The sequence below is a fragment of the Anabrus simplex genome, chromosome 3 (genome assembly GCF_040414725.1).
Source record: "Anabrus simplex isolate iqAnaSimp1 chromosome 3, ASM4041472v1, whole genome shotgun sequence".
Classification (NCBI taxonomy): domain Eukaryota; kingdom Metazoa; phylum Arthropoda; class Insecta; order Orthoptera; family Tettigoniidae; genus Anabrus; species Anabrus simplex.
In genome coordinates this window covers 83237937-83261358 of record NC_090267.1, presented here as the reverse complement: position 1 = coordinate 83261358, position 23422 = coordinate 83237937, and the positions used below count along the sequence as shown (strand labels likewise).

At 40.3% G+C, this 23422-nt stretch overlaps 1 protein-coding gene across 4 annotated transcripts in view; it reads left to right on the top strand.

Annotated features, from left to right (window-relative positions):
- Window positions 1–23422, top strand: part of Cul5 (cullin 5) — a 277814-nt gene that overhangs the window by 154637 nt on the left and 99755 nt on the right. For all 4 annotated transcript variants that reach the window (XM_067142608.2, XM_067142605.2, XM_067142607.2 and 1 more), the window contains 4 exons: window positions 1168–1292; window positions 19828–19958; window positions 20106–20278; window positions 20361–20522. In XM_067142608.2, the coding sequence (XP_066998709.1) occupies window positions 1168–1292; window positions 19828–19958; window positions 20106–20278; window positions 20361–20522 (591 nt within the window). The remainder of the gene's footprint in view (window positions 1–1167; window positions 1293–19827; window positions 19959–20105; window positions 20279–20360; window positions 20523–23422) is intronic.

Below are 23422 nucleotides of genomic sequence, written 5' to 3'. Positions count from 1 at the left end.
CTCAACCTCCACAGGGTGCCACTTTACAAGGTTTAACGTAACAATTTACGTTCTTATAAAATTACCAGTATACAATTTGTTACCAATTTTTAAACAAGGACATTCAAGAAAGTGTATAAATTTACGACTATTTGTTTTTTAAGACTGTATTAAGGCTTCATTTTAAGAATATCATAACTATTGTTAACCTTTTGCTCACCATTTGAAGCACATTTCCAACACCATCCTCACATTCATATGTAATTTTAATACAATCAGGTACCTGATTAATTACCTTTCAGATTGAGATTAAGGCTGAAGATGCCCTTAATTAAAGGGCAAAACATGTCCCTATAATTTTATTCAAGAATGAATTTCTTAATTAAAATCTCTATTTACTGTATGTATTGAATAGGTGGAATAAATAAATTTTAATATTTATTTCTAACCTGTGATTTATCATCCATTCTTTAACACGTCACATCATCTGATTCAGTTTAAATTGAGCCAGCTCTTGGTTACGGGTTACTATCAGAGCAGCCGTAGCAAACCATCATACATGATATTCCAATGGTTTGGTCCAAGAATTGAGCCTTGCGCTGCACCAGCTGTGAGCCGTTTTCTTCTCTGACCATCTTCTGTGTCGTATAACAACGTACAGTCTTTCAAATAGTTTTGCAGTATGTATATGAGATATTCTGGTAGCTTGAAAGTTTCTTGTAGAGCTTCCAAAATATCACTCCATCTTGCCGAGTTGAAAGCATTTTTAACATCTAGAGTCACAAGAAGTGTCAGCTTTCCAGAGTAATGATTACCCATTTGAGCTCGTTCTGCTGTCTTCACCACTTCCTTCACAGCATATAGCGTTGATTAGTGTAGAATCCCTAAATGCATCAACTAATTACTTGTGCCTAGGGATATGTTGTCATTTTGACAGGACAATAGTAATAATTAAGGACTGAAATACATCAATTTCTATGTTGCCAAGATGAACTTTCCTCTTACTAAAATGTAGACTGACCAAACTGTCTGCCATTGTTTCAAGAAATCCCAGAGGGCGCTCTGTGGAAACCTGAAGTTCCACGGAACCCAGTATGAGTGCCGCTGAGTTAATTTATGATATGCTTTGTGTTTTATCATTTCAGAGAAATAAAGAGTAATACTGTTTATAAATTTACTTCTGTGCAGCTGTTGGTGTTGAAGTATGTACAAAACAAAGATGTGTTCATGAGGTATCACAAAGCACATCTGACGCGGCGACTCATCCTCGATACATCGGCCGACTCAGAGAAAGAGGAAAACATGGTTGAATGGTAAGTTACATATTTATGATTAAGGGGATGTATTTTCTGTCAAAGTGAAATGCTGATGATCGTATCCAGTTCTCCGCATATGTTGAAACTTTGTGATCGACTGGATCAAAATCTTCACGTTGAGTTTCCACATGGCAGTTTGGGCAATGGTACAGATGTTCAGATCTTGAGAAACATCGCAGTCACAGGCACCATTTTTTATGGCACTTTCTTTCTTTTTTGCATTGGCTTAGTTCTGTCCATACCAGTTCTGATCTTATTAACCCTGGAGCACAAACCCTATTATCTTATTTCACAAATGTTCGTAAGTTTTATGACTTGACAAAAATAAGCAGCATTTGGCAACACTTTTTTTATTATATGTTAATTATCACTAAGAAACAATGCAGGGCACTGTCCATTAATGCAGAAACGATAGCTTTGACAACAACACTTTGTGCTTATTTGCTCTCAGAATGTATTATAACTAACAGTACAAAACATTGTCATTCTCCTCCTTTCTGATGGACACATGACAGGTAGTTCTCCTCGAGGCAGATAATGTTCGAGCATTTTCCTTACAATGAGGTTTGATTCCAAGGACCGATTGTACAGTGAGGCAAAGATCATTTGATAGTGTTGGAATATGTGTAAGCTCCTTTGAATTCATGTCAACAGGAGCTGGTCATTCAGTCCAATTAGGAAGTGTTTCTTCTTTAAGGCACTCTTCTTTTTGCAGTTGGTGTTGTGAACTGAATCACCCACTTATTGGTTCAAATCATGTTCAAAATAATTCCATAAAAGTTGCATAAAGACCAGCATTTAGTCATGCAGATAAAAGAAATGTTGTGAGACATCTGGTCTCATTAATCATCGCACATTTTATGTCGTCGTAGCTATGAATCATCTTAATTTTCTTAGTTACGTCATCTGTTTCAGCTTCATCGTGCATCGTTGATAACAGAATGACTATTTTGTTTGACTAAGATTGATATGTGACAAGAATTTGTTCTTGGTTGTAAGCAGTTTTGGAGGTATATCTTGCTTATTAATTCTCACAATGCCAACAAGAGTGAATTTCTCCTTTAGCAGATAGTCGGCTAACTTTATTGAAGTGAACCGGTTATCAGCTGTCATATTCTGATTAGAACAGTTCAAATCTGCTTTGCATCGCATCAACGCAGGCAAGTCTTATGGTGACGATTGGATAGGAGTGGGCCTTATTTAAGGAACAGCCTGGTATGAAAATAGGAAACAATGGAAAACCATCTTTAGGGTTGCCAACAGTGTGGTTTGAACCCACTATCTCCCGAATGTGAGCTGACAGCTGCGTAAACCACACCACACAACCACTCGCTCGGCTTTCTGATCAGAACCTTTCATCGTTTTTCTGAACTCCTTCATGAAATATTCTCCAAAGAGCAAACCGTTAGTATCTGTGCCTTTGCCGAGGTATGGGGAAGCATCAACCATATATTTTATTCCTGTGTCACAGGCCACAACTATTTTAATTCCTTATTTGTTGGATTTGTTGGCTAACGGATGTCTACCTCATAAAGCAAGAAGTTGTTCATCCACTGTAATGAATGAGCCTGCTCTGTAATCGTTCTGGTAATAATTGATAACAAAATCATTCCATAATTCCCTGGTAGTTGCAATAGGATCAGATTGCGTTTCTTCATCACGAGTCGACTTATCATCAAACTTCAGGCAAGAAACGAAAAACCAAAATTGCTCAGAACTTATGGCTGCTTTATATTTATATTTAATAGGAATCAATTGAGGGATGTTCCACAATTCAACACTCTATATAATACATAACATTTATTAAGTGAAAACCGGTTTCGACTCCCTTAGAATCATAATCAGTTCACAGTAAATAAATAAATCAAAAGGATCTTAACAATATCAATATCATGGAAAAGTTTTATATGTCGTTGGATCAACGAGTCAATTTTAATCACAATCTGAATGAATCCATCGAGAAAACAAACATACTTTACGAGGCCATCCACCCCGTTATTCTCAAGACGTATCTAGGCAGCGCGACAACGGATCACTCCCCCACTCTCTCGCATCCCCTCTACACCACAGCCAATCCAAAACAAGTCTCCCCTCTCTCAAAGCCAGCAATAAGCTCCACACAGACACGTAAGTCCGAATACACACATTGGTTCTCATTTCTTTTCTTTTTTTCCTTCTTCCTCAGACATCCACCTTTTACGACACTGTGCCATACAACTAAGGCCATACCGTCATTCAACTTTAACTCCAACAACAACAATAACAATGACATTTTCAACTACAAAGCAGACGTTATAAAACAGCGAAGGATGTTCCCCCAACTCCTTAGCAAATTGTTTTAATTGCAAATTGTTTTAATTGCAAATTGTCTTAACATTGGCTTTTTACAAGATTGTCAATTTTTATACATCTTTATCCTTCATTGACGATTCAACTACGAATATTTGAACAGTTTTTAACATACGTTTTTATATCCACAGTAACAAATAAGAACTTCACAGTATTCCTCAACTTCAAAGTTTTTATATATTATCTTAAAACTCTATTCAACATTGTACAAATGCACTGCAGTTATCTGTGACCTGGATCCTATGACGCTTTAAATTTTAAGTGTTTTTATGTCATATAACCCATGTCAACCATTTTAAATGTATTTAAATCTAGATGTCATGTTAGCAGTCTCCAGGTTGTGTCTGAGAAAATTCTTCCTGAGTTTCAATGTGGTTTGTGCCTCAGGAGGTACAGTTTACATGATCTATGCATGGCAACTGCAAGATAAATACAGAGAAAACAACCACCTCTCTATGTAGTGTTTTATTATCTGTAAAATGTCTTTGAATCTGTCCTGGGACCTGCTATGTGGGTGGTTTTGTTACACTTTGGTTGCCCTAAACGATTTTTGGCCTGGTTCTAGTACTAATTGGTATGTCTCATCAAGTTCCCCTTCAGAAGAACATCTCTGATGCTTTTCCTCGCATGAAATGAAGCAATGCTGTGTACTAGCCCTAACACTCTTTGCTGTGTACATTTCTGTTATGCTTTGTGATACATCATCTACCAACATCTCTGGCATCTGTTTAAGGTCTCTTCAACTTGATGATGATCTGAATGTGTTTCCCATCTACTCCATTGTTTTTGAGTGCTCTGTATGTCTTTTCATGCTGCCAACATGAAAAGTTTTAGCAAATTGCAGTTCCTCCTCACTAAAAACTCTTTGTGGAGAACTGGCCGTACAACCTTCTGCAAATCTTTGAAACCTTGTGACTTCAGGTTCCCTGTGAGAAAAACATAAAAAGAAATCAGGTAAATGACTCATTCATTATTCTACACCCCTTCCTTGGGTTATGAAGAAGAATTTGACCCAACGAGTGAGCAGAATCTGCATAGTTATGTGAGTGGGCAGCAGCACTCCATCAGTGGACTGGTGCTGCTGAGAAAGAGTTTCTCATTTCTGTGATTTGAGATTGTTCTCTATTAGTAAAATAGTATCTCTTGTTGGTACACTTGAGTACATATCTTTGATGTCATATGATGCTATATTATGATAAGGATAGATCTTTAAAGATTTTGTGTTGTTGTAATATTCTGTTGTGGTTTTAAGTGTTTTGTTAGCCTTAAAAGTGTATTTTTTTTTCAGGAATTTATGTGCAAATGTGCTATTTTATATGTGGGACTGGGTCTACAATTTATAATAGGTAATGCATTTTTATGTGCCTGGTTGGTGTTAGCTTCGTAGTTTATAAGTTTTATGTTCCGTATCGGCGTTGTAAACAAATAAATAAAAATAAGATTGGTGGATGTTCCTCCTAATCAGTATAATTTATACAACCTGTGTCTGAAAAGTTCGGTGAATGGTCGCCTAGGTTGCACACCGTGCTAATTTGGACGATGCGCTCGCGCATACGCATTGCGAGACATGACACCAAGTGCCCTCTATCCATCAACTCAACACAGTTAAACGGAGTTGAAGTTGCTCATGTCTGTAGGTTTAACCTCACATTGCCCTATACGTGACCCCCGGGTGGTGTTAAGCGAGCAACAGAGACTACATGCCACCGTACTGTCCTCATCGACCTCACGGCAATGACAATCAAAGAGTTAGCCCTTTTCAGAGTGCAGCATCCTACACATGGACACTAGGCCCTCAGTTAACCATCTGTCAACTAAACATTGAGGGTATAAATAGAGTCAAAAGTGAATACCTATCCAAGATACTTCTGGATCATTCTGTTGATATTCTGGTACTACAGGAAACTCATTGTGAAGATGAACATCAGCTGATTACCAGGGGGAAAATACCTGGGTACAAACTAACTACCGGACTTCACCATCCTAAATATGTCATCGCCATCTATATGAAGAATAATATTAACAACTATGAAGTTCTGCCACCAGACTCCATGCATAATATCTTCACCACATCTGTCAAGGTTCAAAATATTACTATCATAGACGTTTACAAACCACCAATGGTTAATTGGCCAGACCCTATAACACTAAAACCCACCGAAAATAGTGTTATCCTAGGTGACTTTAACAGCCATCATACATTGTGGGGTTATAAGAATAGCGATGAGAATGGCGATAGACTATTCTAATGGATAGACATTAATAACCTGACGTTGTTGTATGATGCCAAGGAAAAAGGAACATTCTATTCAGCACTAGGGGATCATGATTATTCTCCAGAGTTGTTTCTTATGTCACATGGACTAATGACCCAATCTTCACAAACCCAAAGGCAAGTATTGAACGATTTCCCACTAAGCCAACACAGGCCCATAGTCTATAAAATCATTCTGCAAATCCCAATAATTAGATCAACACCTAAAGCTCAGTGGAATTTTCAGAAAGCTGACTGGAAACTGTACTCCCCGTACACTGATGCTGACATAAGATGGGTAAAACCATCTCCTGGGAACTACGTTCGTTTCATGGGACTAATCAAAGCTGCTGCTAAGCGAAGTATTCCGCGAGGATTCCGTAAAGATTACATACCTGGGTGGAGTGAAGAAACTAGCCGTATATTCAAGGAGTACGAACAAGACGACAGTCATGAGAAAGCTACTGAACTGCTGGTATCCTTGGACAGTGGCAGGAAAGAAAAGTGGAACAAAACTGTTGAAAGGCTCAGCTTTACTCACCCAAGCCAGAAAGCTTGGTCACTTATCTGAAAATTGGACTCATCAAACAAGCCAGCAAGAAAACGATCATCTATAAATTTAGAGAACATTGCCAACTACATTGTCTCTTCATCCAGGCCCATGAAAGATAAGAAATACAGCAGAAAAATTCAATCTGAGCTCACACGGTTAAGACAAGAAGCTGAACCTCATACCATCTACTCTCGACCATTTTCTCCAGAGGAAGTACAGCATGGCCTGAAGTCCCTCCAGAATGGTAAAGCAGCTGGATTTGACGGTGTATATCCAGAACTACTGAAGAACTGTGGCCCCACAACTGTACACTGGCTGGCATCCTTCTTTAGCAGTATACTGCACTCTGGACGTGTACCCCCAGTATTTAAAAAAACAAAATTATCTCGATACTGAAGCCAGGAAAGGACCCTTCTCTACCCCAGAGCTACAGGCCAATTTCGCTGCTGTGCGTTACATATAAACTAATGGAAAGGCTAATTCTGAACAGGATAGCTTCTGCAATTGAACACCTTATCCCAATAGAACAAGTTGGGTCTGCCCCAAGCGAGTCAGTAGTGACCAAGTCCTTGCCTTACATCATAACTGGAGATTGGTTTTGAGAAGAAATTAAAAAATGTTTCTGTCTTCAGTGATCTGTCAGCGGTCTATGATACTGTCTGGAGAGAGGGTCTCCTCCTGAAGCTCATCAAGATTGTACCTTGTCTTAAGGTGATTACTTTCATTGATAATGTATTGAGTAATCGATTATTCCAGGTATTCTCTGAAAATTCCAGGAGTAGATTTCATAAATTGAATAACGGCTTACTGCAGGGTTCAGTCTTAGCCCCTATACTGTACAATTTGTACATCCGTGATATTCCAGAAACTACAGCTCGGAAATTCATTTATGCCGATGATATTGTAATGGTTATAGTGTCCGCCATGCCAACTTGCTACGGGTCCGCCTCGTCACCGTATTCGGCCCACCCTCTTACTTCAGCCACGCCAATCACATGCAGTACTTTAGTGCGAGGCCAACAACTCTCACCTCCTCCCGCAGTCCCGCAGCAGAGGACTACGGAAACGACTTGAAGATTAATCTGGAGTCTTCCATCTCGCGAGGTTCCTGGAGACATCTAGCATAAGGACTGTTCTGGAAGGCCCAGAGCAGGTATATAAGGAGAGGAGTAACTTGGAGAGTCAGTCAGTCAGTGAGAGTTAGACGCAGTTATTGAGTAAGAGTGAGTGAGAGCGAGATTGAGTTCGCTGGAGCGCAGTCAGTGATGGCCTGGGAGAGTGCAGCCTGATGAATTATCTGCCTGTTGGAGCCGAGGACTCGTTCCTGTTCCCCTGACGTCGTGTGTGTGTGGGCGTCCCGTGTGGCTGGCTGCTGGAGAAGAACCTTGGGTGTTCTGGAGCGGCGAAGAATGGAACACTGTGTGACGACATGTGTAGACTGCGAACAGGGTTCAAAGGATTGAGTGAACAGCGGATACTATCCCGACCTGCGAAACTGACGTGTAGGCTGTGGACCGTGACAGCGCTAACGAGTGTGACTGAGTGGCTGAGAGAGTGTACTGTAAATAATCGATGATCTGTGTGTGTGTGTGTGTGTGTGTGTGTGTGTGTGTGTGTGTGTGCGCGTGTGTGCGTGCGTGCGGGCGTGCGTGCGCGCGCGCGCGCGCGCAGTTAATAAATCTTAGAAATAGGATGCTACCAGGTTCTGTATTCATTTATTTACCCCGCCAACACGTTACAATGTAAATCTAACAGTACAGAGATCTACTTTCAAGGAGGCTGAGGATATATTGTCTGAAGATCTAGAGGTGATGGATGAATACTTTAAGAAGTGGAGACTTAAGCCAAGTCCTTCAAAGACGGAAGTAACCGCATTCCATCTCAACAACTTAGAGGCTACTTAGGATATAGTTCAGGAATCACCTTTTGAAATACAATAGTACACCAAAATACCTAGGTGTAACATTAGACAGATCACTGACAGATCAAATTAACATAGAAAAATCAGCGGCCAAACTTAAGACCCGGAATAATCTGCTGAGCAAATTAGCTAGAACTTTATGGGGAGCTGACGCCAATACTTTGTGAATACCGCCTTGGCCATGGTGTATTCTACAGCCGAGTATTGTGCCGGAATATGGTTAAATAGCTCTCACTGCAATCTAATTGATATCCAACTTTGCCTGGCTATGCGTATTGTATCCGGCACGCTGTATTCAACTCCAGTGCAATGGTTACCTGTACTTTGCAATATCTCTACCCCTCATATAAGGAGACAAGAAGCACTTACTAGCTTATGGTGCAGAATAGTGAAGAATGAGACCCTCCCTATACATAAAGATATAAAGCAGCACACTAGAACTAGGCTGGAATCAAGAAAACCAGCATGGAAGACAGCTTTGGACCTGTCATGTCCTCAGTTCAATCCTAGGAATGCCTGCAGAGAAGAGTGGAGGATGTCGTCTCCCAGTGGCTTATGTGATATCTCCGACCCCAGCATGAAACTGGCTGGCTTCAGTTTGCCCCATGCTGTTTGGTCAACCCTGAACAGGATCCGATGTTGTGTTAGGAGGACTGGCGTAGCCTTACATCTGTGGGGATGGGTAGATTCTCCCTGTTGTGACTGTGGTGCTCAAGCTCAGTCTATCAAGCACATAGTTCAAGAGTGCTCCCTACATGCATTTTCTGGTTCGGTGGAGGAATTTTTTGAAGTAACATCAGAAGTGATTACATGGATTAAAAATTTGGATATTAAAATATAAAAGTGAAGTCCTGATGCTGTCACCAACCTGTATATTTGTATATTTTGTATTATATTTATATATTTTGATTGTCATGTACACATCATACGCTAATAATAATAATAATAATAATAATAATAATAAGTGTGAGGACTCGTGTCAATGCACAGTGGAGTGCAAAACAGAGCAGCGCATTAACATGAAGTTTTGCTTCCACCTAGGCAAAACGACAACGGAAACACTTGCAATGTTAGCGCACGTTTACCACGCTCAAGCAGTGAGTAAAAAGTGCATTGTTGGCTGGTTTAAACGCTTTCAAGATGGGAAGGAAGGTGTTGAAGACGAGGCGCGTTCTAGTCGACTAACCACAAGCACATCTCCAGACAACATCAAACAAGTGCGACAGATGCTTGTGAATGATTGGCGACTGTCCTTATGAATGATAGCAGATGAAGTGGGTGTAGGCAAGGATGGTGTAAGGACCATTGTTCACGAACATTTGAAAAAGCGGAAGATTTGTGCCCTGTTTGTACCACACAACCTGACGCAGAAGCAAACTCGGATGGAAACATCGGAAGATTTCATTAACGTTTGTGACCAAAATCCGGAGGTGTTGAAAACCATCATTACAGGGATGAGTCGTGGTGCTGCCAGTATGATCCGGAGATGGTGGTGATTGTGGTGGTGATTATTGTTTTAAGAGGAAGTACAACTGGGCAACCATCCTCTGTGATCCGGAGACCAAGAGACAGTCAAATGCGTGGTGTTCAGCGTCTTGTCTGCCTTCCAAGAAAAGTCGGCGCACAAAGTCCAAGATTAAGACAATGCTGATTGCCTTTTTTGACAGCAATGGTGTCATTTATCATGAATTTGTACCCCAGGATACACCTGTCAACGCGGAATTCTACGAGGGAGTTTTGAAACGGCTACTGCAACGCATCAGACGGGTTCGGCCTGAACTATACCGGAGTGGACAGTGGAAGCTCCTCCACGACAATACCCATCCACACACCGCGATCTGCGTGACCCAGTTTCTCACTGAACGCCAGGTAACTGTTCTTCCACACCCTCCGTATTATCCGGATTTCACGCCGGCAGAATTCTTTTGTTCCCCTGTCTTAAAATTAGCCCTGAAAGGCCACCGATTCGACAGTGTAGCAGGTATCCAGCAACGCGTGACAAGGGTTCTCCAGGAGATTCCAAAAGAAGCGTTTGCTGCCAGCTCCAGTAGTTTTACAGTCGATGTCAAAAGTGTGTAGTAGCTAACGGAGATTACTTTGAAGGCCAGTAAAGGAGTTTTTTTGTGTAACTTACTTTGTTTTTATTTCCTGAGACCATTCACTGAACTTTTCAGACACAGGTTGTATTTGCAACACAATATTATATAATGGTACGGGTTTCGGCCCAGCATGGGACTATCCTCAGCCATATAACCGTGAATATCTTAAAGACTAATTAGCATAAGCATAAAAATGTTTCTCAACATATGCACTTAAAATTTTGTCAGTTTGTTTTGATAAAATGAGTCTGTGCTTATGATGATGACATTTAAAATGGTTTAGTACACTCTTGAACTCGTTAAGCCAGGCTGAGTGGCTTAGACAGTTGAGGCACTGGCCTTCTGACACCAACTTGGCAGGCTCAATCCTGGCTCAGTCGGGTGTTATTTGAAGTTTCTTTAAATACACTGACCTCATGTCGGTAGTTTCTGTTGGAAAGGATCTAAGTTACAGGTCTGGCACTACTGCCATCACTCTGTAGAGTGCGTTTCAGTCGCCTGTTGAGGGCCAAGTCAATGAATATTGAATTTTCACTACCGCATTGTAATCGAAACCGACTTTCAACCTATTGGGTCGTGTTGCATACATTTAGTACATGTTGAAGAGATGTTAAGTACAGAACAAAAATGGCCAACCGAACACCTGTGGGATCCGAACCCACAACCTCCCGATTTATGTCGGATGCTCTACCAATTGAGCTATGGTGGCCTAAGCCATCTTTGTTCTGTTGGAAAGGATCCAAGCTACAGATCTGGCACTACTGCTATCACTCTGTAGAGTGCGTTTAAGTCGCCCATTGCGGGCCAAATCAATAAATATTGAATTTTCACGACCGCAACTTCGGAAGGTTGTGGGTTCGGATCCCACTGGTATCCGGTTGGCCATTTTGGTTCTGTACTTAACATCTCTTCAACACATACTAAATGTACGCAACACGACCTAATAGGTTGAAAGTCGGTTTCGATTACAATGCGGTCGTGAAAATCGAATATTCATTGACTTGGCCTTCAACGGGCAACTTAAACGCACCCTACAGAGTGATGGTAGTAGTGCCAGACCTGTAGCTTAGATCCTTCCCAACAGAACAAAGATGGCCTAGGCCACCATAGCTCAATTGGTAGACCAACCGACGCGAAATCGGGAGGTTGTGGGTTCGGATCCCACTGGTGTCCGGTTGGCCATTTTTGTTCTGTACTTAACATCTCTTCAACACGTACTAAATGCACACAACACAACCTAATAGGTTGAAAGTCGGTTTCGATTACAATGCGGTCGTGAAAATTCAATATTCATCAAGATCATCTACTGATTGATGTATGTATAGAGTAGAACAGAACAGGATATTGAATACTACATGTGTGTAGAAAATAATACTGGTCAGCAACTACATGATAGCAGGATGACCTTGATGCACTGGCAAGAAATTTCAGTGAAATTTCCAGCATATAATTCCCTCACCCACCAGTACCAGAAGGTAAGTCTGCTGCCTGACCAGTTCATTGCACCACTCAGATGAATTACTCCAATATTGATTAGCTGAGGGCTAGACTATTTTGCATAGTCTACTATCACAAATACGCTCAAAGATCTCCATGGTGTGAGAGAGGAGCTGTATTGTAGGCTGGTAGTTGGCACATTCAACACGGTTATCCTTGCCCTTGAAAATAGGTACTATTATACTGGTCAACTAGTTGGTGGGTATGTGCTGCAGTCAGTAGTGGTATTAAAAAATTATGTTAGCCAGTTATTCGCTTTTTCATTTTCCAGATGTCTACAGGCAGATCATCTGGCTCTGGTGCTTTTTAACTTTTCATGCCTAACTCCAATATAATTGGTCTATTATTGGAAATTATAAATTTTTCTGTCCTGAATGAGTAAATTTATAACTTCAAATAATTGGTCCATTAGGCTATTGGAAATTATAAATTATTTTATTTCTGATAGTGGTTGAACATTGCACTGACTCAGGTAGGTTATCGTTGACAGTATCAATCATTGATCTACATTTAGGGCTGTCGCTTAGGTACTATCAGTATCAGTTTTTTTTTACCTAATCTTTTCTTTAATTTCAAAGAACTTGGCGTAGGGACGTGGCAACCCCATCGCCCGGTGGGAAACCACTGCAATCAGCCACCCGAGTATTGGCGGAAAAACCGTATCTCATTGGGTTAGGAGGAAATGCCAACCCAGAACCCTGAACATCTGGGGTTGTCCCTCTGCGGTTAACAACCGTAGTTGTAAATCGGAGCTTGCTCCACCCAAGGTTAACTACCTTCGAAAGTCAACCATGGAAAGGTCTTTTAGGAGAAATATTACACCATCCTGACCAAGAAAGTAGGAGAAGGCTACATCGGACTCGGTGGGTAGCTACCTAGAAGGCGTCAACGAGTCGGAGCATTGGCAATCACCCATTCCTATGCCAGCACATGAGAACAAGAGCAAACAAGATCAGATCAGCTACATTGCAACTCATAATATTAATTCTCTACTTAAAGCAGGAAAACTAAAGAACTTGACGGATGAATTACATAAACAGAAAATTTTAGTAGCAGACTCCAGGAGATGAGAAATACTACAGAAGAACCATTCAAATCTCAAGGCTACAAAATTTACAACGGGGAAACCTGGACTAAGGGTTATGAAACAATGTCCCCAATTTGGAACTGGGTTTATAGTCAGTGTGAAAATAATAGATTCGATAATCGATTTTCAAGCCATCTGACCTAGAATTACAACTTTGAGTTTTTAAAGCATCCAACAAAATTTATACCATCATAAATGCCCATGCCCCTACTAATGAAAAGAATTTTCCAACAAAGACCAGGAAAGAAGTGGAAAAGTTTTGGGATCTCCTTGACCAAACTGTAAACCAAAGAAATATTAACAACGTTAAGATCCATTTAGGGGACTTCAATGCCCAACTCGGAAGAGAAAAGAAATACCGAGATATCATTAGGAAATGGGCTCCACATAAACATACAAATAAAAATGGTCAAAGACTTCTTGAACTCTGCAGAGAACACAAACTGATCTCAAAGTCCACGTACTTCAAAAGGAGGCCCAACAAACTTAAAACTTGAAAACATCCTGATTGGAGAAAAGGGGAATGGCAGCTGGATCACGTATTTATGGACAAAACCTTCCACAGAGAAATCTACAATGTTGAAGTATTAAGAGGCGTAGATATAGGTTCAGATCATTACATAGTCAAAATCAAAATTAAGTTCACACCACTAAAAAAAGAAACCAAAACACAATAAACGAAAGAGGAACTTTGATCCACACCAATTAATTAGAAATGATAAATATATAGAAGTCACACAAAACATAAAACTGACAGATAACTTCGAAGAACTGGTTCCAATTCTCAGGCAACAAGCTGAAAATTTAGCTCCATTGAACACATGTAAAAGACATGCCTAGTTGACCTCAGAATGTGACAAAGTTCATGAAGAAAGACATCAGGCATGGCTTAAATTTCAAACACACAAAACAGAAGAGAGTGCAACCAACCTCAAAAATATCAGGAAATAGTTCACACAAATTATCAGACAAACAATCACAGAAAGATCTAATCAACTCAATAGAAGAAAATTACCACAAAACCAATTCCAGAGACTTTTACAAAATGTTTGGAAAACAAGTACAAAAATTGCCCCTCCCACATTAATGCTGAAAAGTGAGGATGGAAAAACAACACATAATGTCAAGGAAAATGCCAAAATCATGGCAAAAGCATTCAATGAACCTTTGAATTGTGAAGAACCCCAGGAACATTTAGCAATTAATACAGACACGCCCGCCTGAACTCATAAACCCCCCAACAATCCAAGAGTTGGAAACAGCACTTGTAGAGTTGAAAAATTATAAGGCATGCGGAGAAGACCAAGTTATTACATGTAATAATTAATATTTCAATATTTCAATCGAAGACCAAGTTTTCGCAGAAATGTGGAAATATGCCAGTGATATAGTTCGAACATCCTTACACATGGCCCTAACAAAAATCTGGAAAACAGAAAAGTTGCCCGAAAATTGGACCACAGCCATAATCCACCCACTACACAAAAAAGGAGATGAAAGCAATCCAGATAATTACAGCTCTTAAACTGCACATACAAGATTTTTTCCAGAATCTTATACAGGAGGATCAAAGAGCAACTTGAGTAAGAATTAGGTGAATACCAAGGAGGCTTCAGACCTTGGAGAAGCTGTGCAGAACAAATCATCACTTTAAAATTAGCCATAGCATTTTACAAGAAGCAAAACAAACCTCTTGCAATAACCTTTGTGAACTTCAAAAAAGCTTACAACTGTATCCATAGACCTTCAATGTTAACATTTTAAAGAAATTTCGGGCTCCATCCAAAATTAATCAAATTGATAGAACTCACCTTAACCAACACTAAATCAAAAGTCAAGTTCAGATGGGAATTATCTGAGCCATTCATCATAAAAACACGCTTAAGACAAGGAGATTGCTTGTCACCGCTGCTGTTCAACTGTGCCTTGGAATATATAATGAGGGAATGGTACAATATTAACCCAAAGAACATCCGAATTGGAAGACCCAAAGACAACATAAGTTTAAATTGCCTAGGATTTGCCGATGACCTTGCTCTCTTGTCCAGCAGTATTCAGGAAACCAGACTACAAATTATATCACTACAGGAAATGGCACAGAAAATTGGTCTTGGAATATCTTTTGAAAAGACGGTAATCATGTTTACTGACCCACCACTCATAAACAAAATTGCCATAGGAAACCAAGAAATCAACATTGTAGATAAATTTAAATATCTGGGAGAAATCATAACATATAACCTCAATGAAAAACCAGCATTGCATAACAGAATAAATAAATTGACCAGAGCACAATATGTCACCAACAATACCTACAACCAAAAGGGCCTGTCAATAGCAACACAATTAAAACATTACAAAACAGTCACTCAACCAGAAATAACATATGCAAGTGAAACCATCTTCAAAACAACTAACACTACACAAATAGACAAAATACTCAAGATAGAGAGAAGAATCATTAGAACATGCATTAACAAATCATACCAAAAAGATGGACACTGGAGAGTAGCTTCTAATGAAACAGTCTACAAGGAAATAGAACCAGTAATGAGCACAATCAGGAAGAAACAAATTTCATTTTTTGGACATCTAATCCGGACACCAGAGAACAGGATCATAGGAAGAATAATAGAAAAATTATGGAATAGAAAGTGCAACATTAAGTGGATTACAGAAATCAAGGAAGATATGGATGAAATACAAATTACTTTGGAAGACCTAAGAAACAAAACCAACAAAATCAGGAAACTCACAGACAAGCAAACCAGAATCAATAAACAGACAATAGGAAGGGTGATTTCCGATGAAGAAAGAAGGATAAGATCGGAGAGAATGAAGAAGTACTGGGCTGACAGGAAACTGAAAAATTCTTTGTATAAAGTTGGCTAGAGTAGTCCAATGAAGGCCATAAGATGTAAATAAATAATAAATAAATAAGTAAATAAATTTCAAAGAACTTGGAAATTTATCAGACATTTCCCGTGGTAAATTATTGCAATTTCTGACTAATGACTGCTTGTGCCTGACAAAGGTTGCTAGGAGTTAGGACTGGCTCAACTGGAGAGGTTAACAATTCACACTTGAGGAAACTGCATTTTTAATTGGATCGTAAACATATGTAAATGGACAAAGTCAATGGTGAATGGGTGGTCATTTCATATTAGTGATCTCATGATTCCAAAGTGTCTTTCCAGTTGGTCCTCATTAAATTTTGCTGTTAAAATATAACTGTACCCTTTACTCCACAAATATTTTGCAGTCTCTAGAGTAGTATGAACGGTGACCCTTAGAGATTCCAAGGTTGCTTCAGAAGCCAAAGTGTTTCTTGAAGTGTCCAACAAGTGTAGTAATATCTCTTTCAGAATTTTATGATAGAATGAAGCCTTGTATAGAGCAGAAGGTTGAAGTTTAGGTTTCACAGTGTTGGCAACATCATTCACATTCTGTGTGAATTGCTCTGTGCCTTCTTTGTACCCACCATAATTTATGGAAGTAATGAATCTCATAGACCTAGTCATGCTTGCATTTAAAAGTATGAAAGCTAGCCTTACGTTCATTCATTCGAAATAATTTCAGTAAACGTGTGATGATGTCATTTTGGGGCAAGATTTCATTCTGGAAAATTCAGGTCGGTTATCCATACGGTATACCTGTCTGTAGAAGTGAAATTTAATTTATTTGCTATTGAAAACAGTGATTTTGTTATCATGAAAGTAATTGAAAAATGAAATGGCGTATGGCTTTTAGTGCCGGGAGTGTCCGAGGACATGTTCGGCTCACCAGATGCAGGTCTTTCGGTTTGACTCCCCTAGGCGACCTGCGCGTCACGATGAGGATGAAATTATGATGAAGACGACACATACACCCAGCCCCCGAGCCAACAGAATTAACCAATTATGGTTAAAATTCCTGACCCTGCCGGGAATCAAACCCTGGACCCCTATGACCAAAGGCCAGCACACTAACCATTTAGCCATGGAGCCGGACTATGAAAGTAATTTTTTTGTTGCTATTGTGCTTTACGTCACACAGACACAAATAGGTCTTATGGCGACGGTGGGATAGGAAAGGCATAGGAGTGAAGGAAGCGGCCATGGCCTTAATTAAGTTACAGCCCCAGCATTTGCCTGGTGTGAAAATGGGAAACCACGCAAAACCATCTTCAGGGCTGCCGACAGTTGGGTTCGAACCCACTATCTCCCGGATGCAAGCTCACAGCTGCATGACCCTAACCGCACGGCCAACTCGCTCGGTGGAAGTAATTTCATATACATTGTAATACATGTACTGCAGCAGAGAAACCCCATATTTTTCTCTTATCAGTAGGGTTAGGTATACAGCATTTAATCTTCCCCACTTTACCGTGAATGCCTAAACACTTCCATCAAACGCAAATCCCTTCATGCCTATACTAGGATTACTTCAGTTATTATTTTGGCCAAAATATCTCCTGGTGTAGTATTTCAGCTTGCATAGATGGCCACACGTTAGATCCGGTTGTGTAACTTTGCAACAAACATGAACACTAAAGCATGATTCGTTAATAGCAGTCCCTGCTATGAATGGTGTGAAAATGTCACTCATAGAGTGGTTGGTGAATGCATTTCAGTTGGCTTGGCAGACTGTTATGTAATAGCACCATTAGCCTCGATGAGGAAAGTAATGGGAAACTACCTCCCTCCTCATTTCACTTGTACGCCTCTTGAGTGAAATCTAGTCCATTTATGGCAACTAATGGCAGAGCTGTTGAGGTTCTAACCAGCCTTCAGACTGAGGACTCTGCATGATTTGTCAATTTTTTTTTTTTTTTTTTTTTCTGTCTTGCATCATATTGCCCAGATCGACAAAACCTTCAACTTTCTGAGAAATGTTATTGAGAGCTATCTCCTCGCTTCATCAAAATTAGCACTCCTGGCTGTTGTTTAAGTCACGTTTTTTGTGGAAATATTTTTCAGTGGCATCAACAGCATAATTATTAATGCCATAAGAACATTTCATACCCTCCAGTAAATGTCTTAAATGAACCTCTGAAGGAAGAAGCAACAAACTGTGGTTTAGACAATGTCTCTAACCTTCAGGGGATTTAATCCTCATCAATACACTGAGGGAAATTAATTGTGTTACCACATTTCTTTAAAACACTTCTCATGACATTTCTTAATCATGGTATGTACTATCACTTACTGACTTTCCTCTCCAGCTCATATATTCTGGCCTTGGCTACGAACAACTTAATCTTTCCTCTAGTCAAATTCCTGTTCAAAAGTTATTTTTTTGTTTTTGTTTTTTATTCTTAAGAATAGAAATGCTCTTAATTGCATCTTCTTGTTTGTTAGATGAATTGAAAGTGGAATTGTGACTACAATTACTCGTTGAGAGGAATGCCCAAGAGGTTTTAGGCCTATCGACTTTTGTAGCTGGCACTTCATGCATGCTGTAACTCACCGTACATTGCTTCCTTTTCACATGAGATATCCTTGTCCTAACCTGTGTTCTTAAACATTTCGATAGATTTGGGAGAATGTATGGTACTGCTTCCAATATTAAATGCCATCTCGGTCACGGAAGTTCTGTCCCTTTGCTGTTAATCACAAATTTATCAGCCTTTGTAATGTTCTTACTATGAAAATGAACATCACACTCATAGGACTGAGAAATGTTGTTGAGAGCTATCTCCTCAAAAACTTTGTGTGTGTGTTTTTTTTTTTTTTCTGAGGGTCACATTAGACCGATCCTTGTCGTTCAAATAGCATTGTTTGAGGCCGTCCAAAAAGCTTAGTACAACAGTAAATCTGCCACATAAACTACCAGGAAGCACCTGCAGTTCAGATGATAACACTCTTCGCATTGCATCACTTGCTCTTGGATACTCAGTTTGGTCACAGGGGTGCAGATTCAATTCCCGGCAGGGTCTGGAATTTTAACCATAATTGTTTAATTCCGCTGGCACAGGGTCTGGGTTTATGTATCATCTTCACCATCATTTCATCGTCATCACAACATGCAGGTCACCTATGGGAGTCAAATTGAAAGACTTGCATCTGGTAAGCCGAACTTGTCCTTGGACACTCCTGGCACTAAAAGTCGTACACCATTTCATTTTCAGTACTATGCTCCTGTATGGAAAAACAGTGTGCAGTTGACCAAAATTGATGTACAGCTCAATGAAGCCATGCTACTCGGACAGTGAAGTCCACTCTTATCCAGTGGCTGCCTGTTCTGGGAAACATTGTTCTTCCAGCTAGGGAACATTGTTCTTCCAGCTCGGCAGAGAATAACATCGAAAGCACAAACATTCAAAAAGACTCTTGCACACAGTTCTTGTACAACATCTTACAGGATACACTAGCGATGTGGTTTAAATCCCGCAACTCGGCCTGGACGCATCTACACACACTTATGACATTCTGAGTAACAGCAGAATGGAGAAAACAATAGAAACATCTGCCCACTAACACCAGAAAGTGCCAGCTGGACATGAGTGGTCAAAACTGAACTGGATAAGAACAGGCCACAGCAGGTGTTGCTATACGATGAAAAAAATTGGGAATATCGTGAAAGTGCTGCATGTGAGTGTGGTGTTGAGGAGCACTCATTGCTTGATATTGATGAAAACTGTCCACTGACAATCTTGAAGGATGGATTACAGGTCCTGCATGATACAAGTATGGTGATATGGTTGTCGAAGTTGAACTTTCCAATTTCATGTATATATTTGACCCTTAATGATGATGATAATTTTAATACAGCTTACTTTTCTGTTGAATAGGCTACGTGAAGTGGGCATGCCAGCAGATTATGTGAATAAGCTGGCGCGTATGTTCCAGGACATAAAGGTCAGTGAAGACCTTAATCAGCAATTCAAAGAGCAATATCGCAACACCCGAGGCAGTATAGCAGGTGTGTATGAGTGAGCACTTTGGTATTGTCTTGGTTTCTGTCATCATCATCAGTCTCCGCTGATTTGCATTAAGGACTGTCGTCTAGGTGGCAGATACCCTATCAGTTGTTTGTTTTCCACTTTTCTCGTCATTATTGTTGTTACAGACTCTATCAACATAAAAATCTTGAATGCTGGTGCATGGGCAAGAGGCAGTGAGCGTGTGACTGTCTCCCTCCCGTTGGAACTAGAAGATTACATCCCAGAAGTAGAGGACTTTTATAAGAAGAAACACAGCGGTCGGAAACTCCAATGGTATCATCACATGTCCAACGGAACGGTAAAGTATGTTTGGTGTTGTTGGATTGTGTGAACTTCAGAGTATATATCACTGCACAGAATTCTTACATCTCTGATTTCAGATCACATTCTCAAATGCTATTGGAAGGTTTGATGTTGACGTTACCACATTCCAAATGGCTGTTTTATTCGCGTGGAATCAACGACCTTTGGACCGAATACCGTATGAAAATCTAAGGTTAGCAACGGAGCTGCCTGATCCTGAACTGAGACGTACTCTGTGGGTATGTAGTAAAGTGTCTTACTTGAACAATTACCATATTACATTCCCACCACCGCTAGGTGAACCTTGGGCATACCTTCTCAGTTTCACCACACTGATGTGAAGATCTTGGTTTCTAGGGGAGACAGTTACAATTGCAGTTGACATTCGGGAGTACAGTCAAAACACTCAGAGAGTAGCAACAGCCATTAGGTCACAATATTGTGATATGTTTTTGACTTTCTATTTGCAGTTGTTGTTGTTGTTTGAGTCATCAGTCCATAGACTGGTTTGATGCATCTCTCCATGCCACCTCAACAATATTGATAGGGCTTTAGAGCTACTGGAATATCCTGGTAAGAGAGTGGCAGTGGAAAAATCATACAGGAAGAAGACCAGAAATGAGGGGGAAGGATGGTTCGATAAGGAGTGTAAGGTGAAGAGGAAGGTAGTGATGAGAGCGCTGATTGAGTTCAGGAAACATGGTGGGAGGGGGTTAAGGGAACAGTTTTGCAGGTTGAGAAAGGCATTTAAGAAAATGCTAGGGAAGAGGAAAAAGGCATGGCAGGAGGCTCAAACAGAAGCATTAAACAGGGAGTGTAAAGACAGGGAAGGGGATAAGGTGTGGGCAAGGGTTAATAAAATTAATAGGGGGACAAGTAGAGTGACAAAACCTAACATTGAGTATGAAACATGGGTGGAATACTTCAAGGAACTACTAGGTGAGAAGGAAGGGTGGGTAAGGGTAGAAGGAGGCTCTAAAGTTGAAAGGGGGATAGAGAGGGGCTGTCAGCAGTTGGATAAGAGAATAACAGGTGAGGCGGTGATAGAAGTGATAAGTAAACTGAAGAACATGACTGTGGGAGGGGAAAGTGAGATAACTAATGTTTATTGGAAGTAGCAAAAAGTAGACAGATGACAGATTTCCAAAAGAATGGCAGAAGGGGATCGTATGTCCTATTTATAAAAACAAAGGAGAGAGGACAAATCCCAGTAACTGTAGAGGCATAACCCTGCTGGACTCCCTGAGCAAGGTGTACATGGGTGTTTTAGCAAACATGTTGAGGAAGTGGGCAGAAGATTACTCAATTCTATCGATTTTTCAGAGTGGTTTCAAAAAAGGGAGGAGACAACAGATGATGTAATGATTGTGAGAACAATAATTGATAAATATGTGGGAAAAGAAGGCTCTAAAGTGTTTATAGCTACAATTGACCTCCAGAAGGCGTTTTATACAGTGAGCAGGGAGGCCTTGTATGAAAAACTGGGGAGGGTAGGGGTGGGGGAGAAGATGAGAAAAGTGATCAGAAGCATACATGAAAAAGTCTATTGTAGCATTAAGGTGAAGGAAAGGGTGGTTAGTGGATGGATTGAATTGAAAGTTGGGCTGAAACAGGGGTGTAAAATGTCGCCAATTCTTTTCTTTGTGTTTATTAACGACTTACTGGGTGGTCATGTAGAGAAAAGGTGGGCTTATCCAGTACTAGGCATACAAGAAATTCCAGGGTTGATTTTTGCGGATGATGTATTATTGCTGATGTTGACAGCTTGGGGCCTGCAAAAAAGTGCGAATGAGGTTTGGAGTTTTGCGAAGAAATGGTCATTGAAGATCAACAGTAAAAAGATTAAGGTGACGGTATGTAGGAAAGGGAACGAAAAGAAACCGGAGATAAAGTGGGCAATAAATGGGGAAGAGATAGAGGCGGTGGAAAAGATGGAGTATCTGGGGGTGGTGATAAGTAGAAATGGTAGTTGGGTGAAGCAGATTAGATGAGCCAAATGGAAAGGCCAAGCTGCACTTTCAGTAACTAGGATATTGGAGAATAAATTTCAGGGGAGGTGTAGGCTATGATATACAAAGCATGGTGTTTAATGCAGTGGTGAAGAGTAAAATGCTGTATGCTTCTGAAATTTGGGGTGTGGAGAAGGAGTGTGGGGTATTGGAGCAGGTAGAGAGTAAGTTCTGTAAGATTGTTATGGTGTTGCCATCGTGTACCGCGAGTGTAGGAGTAAGGATGTTGTGTAAAGTATATCAAGTTAACATTTTAAAAAGAGTGCTTGGTTACTAGTGCAGATTGAGACAAGATGAAGGGGACCTAATTCTGCAGTCTGCTTATGGGGATTACTGGGTGGACAAGGTGAAGAATGCTTTAGATAGACTGGAGTTAGGTGAGTTTTATAATATTGAATACAGGGTGAGTAGAGGTACGTATTGGAAACACGTGATTAAGAGGGCAAGAGATATTGCTGAACAAGAGCTGGTAGCCGAATGTAGAATGAGGGCTACCCTGAAGATGATTCTGAGGGTTAATCAGATGGTGAATTTGAGAGTGGTGAATGTAAATAGGATGGTGAGAAGAGACTTAATTTGGTGGTTTTTAGGTTTATATATGAATAAAGGTTGGACAAAGTTAAAGTAAATACGTTGTGTGTATTATGTGGTGACGAGAGAAAGGACTTTCATTTGCTAACAGTATGTAAGGAAACAATTGATGAGAAGCAGGTGTTTAATGAACAGCAGTTGAAGTGGATTGCCCATCCGTGCAATGGAGATAAGCTTTTAAGGTGGTTAGTGTCTGAGTGGAAGTGTGCTGGTAATTTATGTAGGTTTCTGATCAGAATTAGAAGTAGATATACAGCCGCCTTAAAGGTAAATTCTCACTTGTGTCAACTGGAGAATGAACCAGGCAGTGGATTATCATGGCACAGATAGTGTTAAATTTTGCTAGTCAGCACAGGAGAAATGGCGGCCTTCCGTACTAGTGGCTAGCAGTGGGGAAAGGTGATGGCATGTGTCATCAAAAGGGGCATCCTAGCATATGTATTATGATAGGTCAGGAGAGATTGAGTTACACATGCCATCTCATACCTAGGAAGTGAGGTTGTTAACCTCGTGTTGCCGTGATGCCATTATTTTGTATT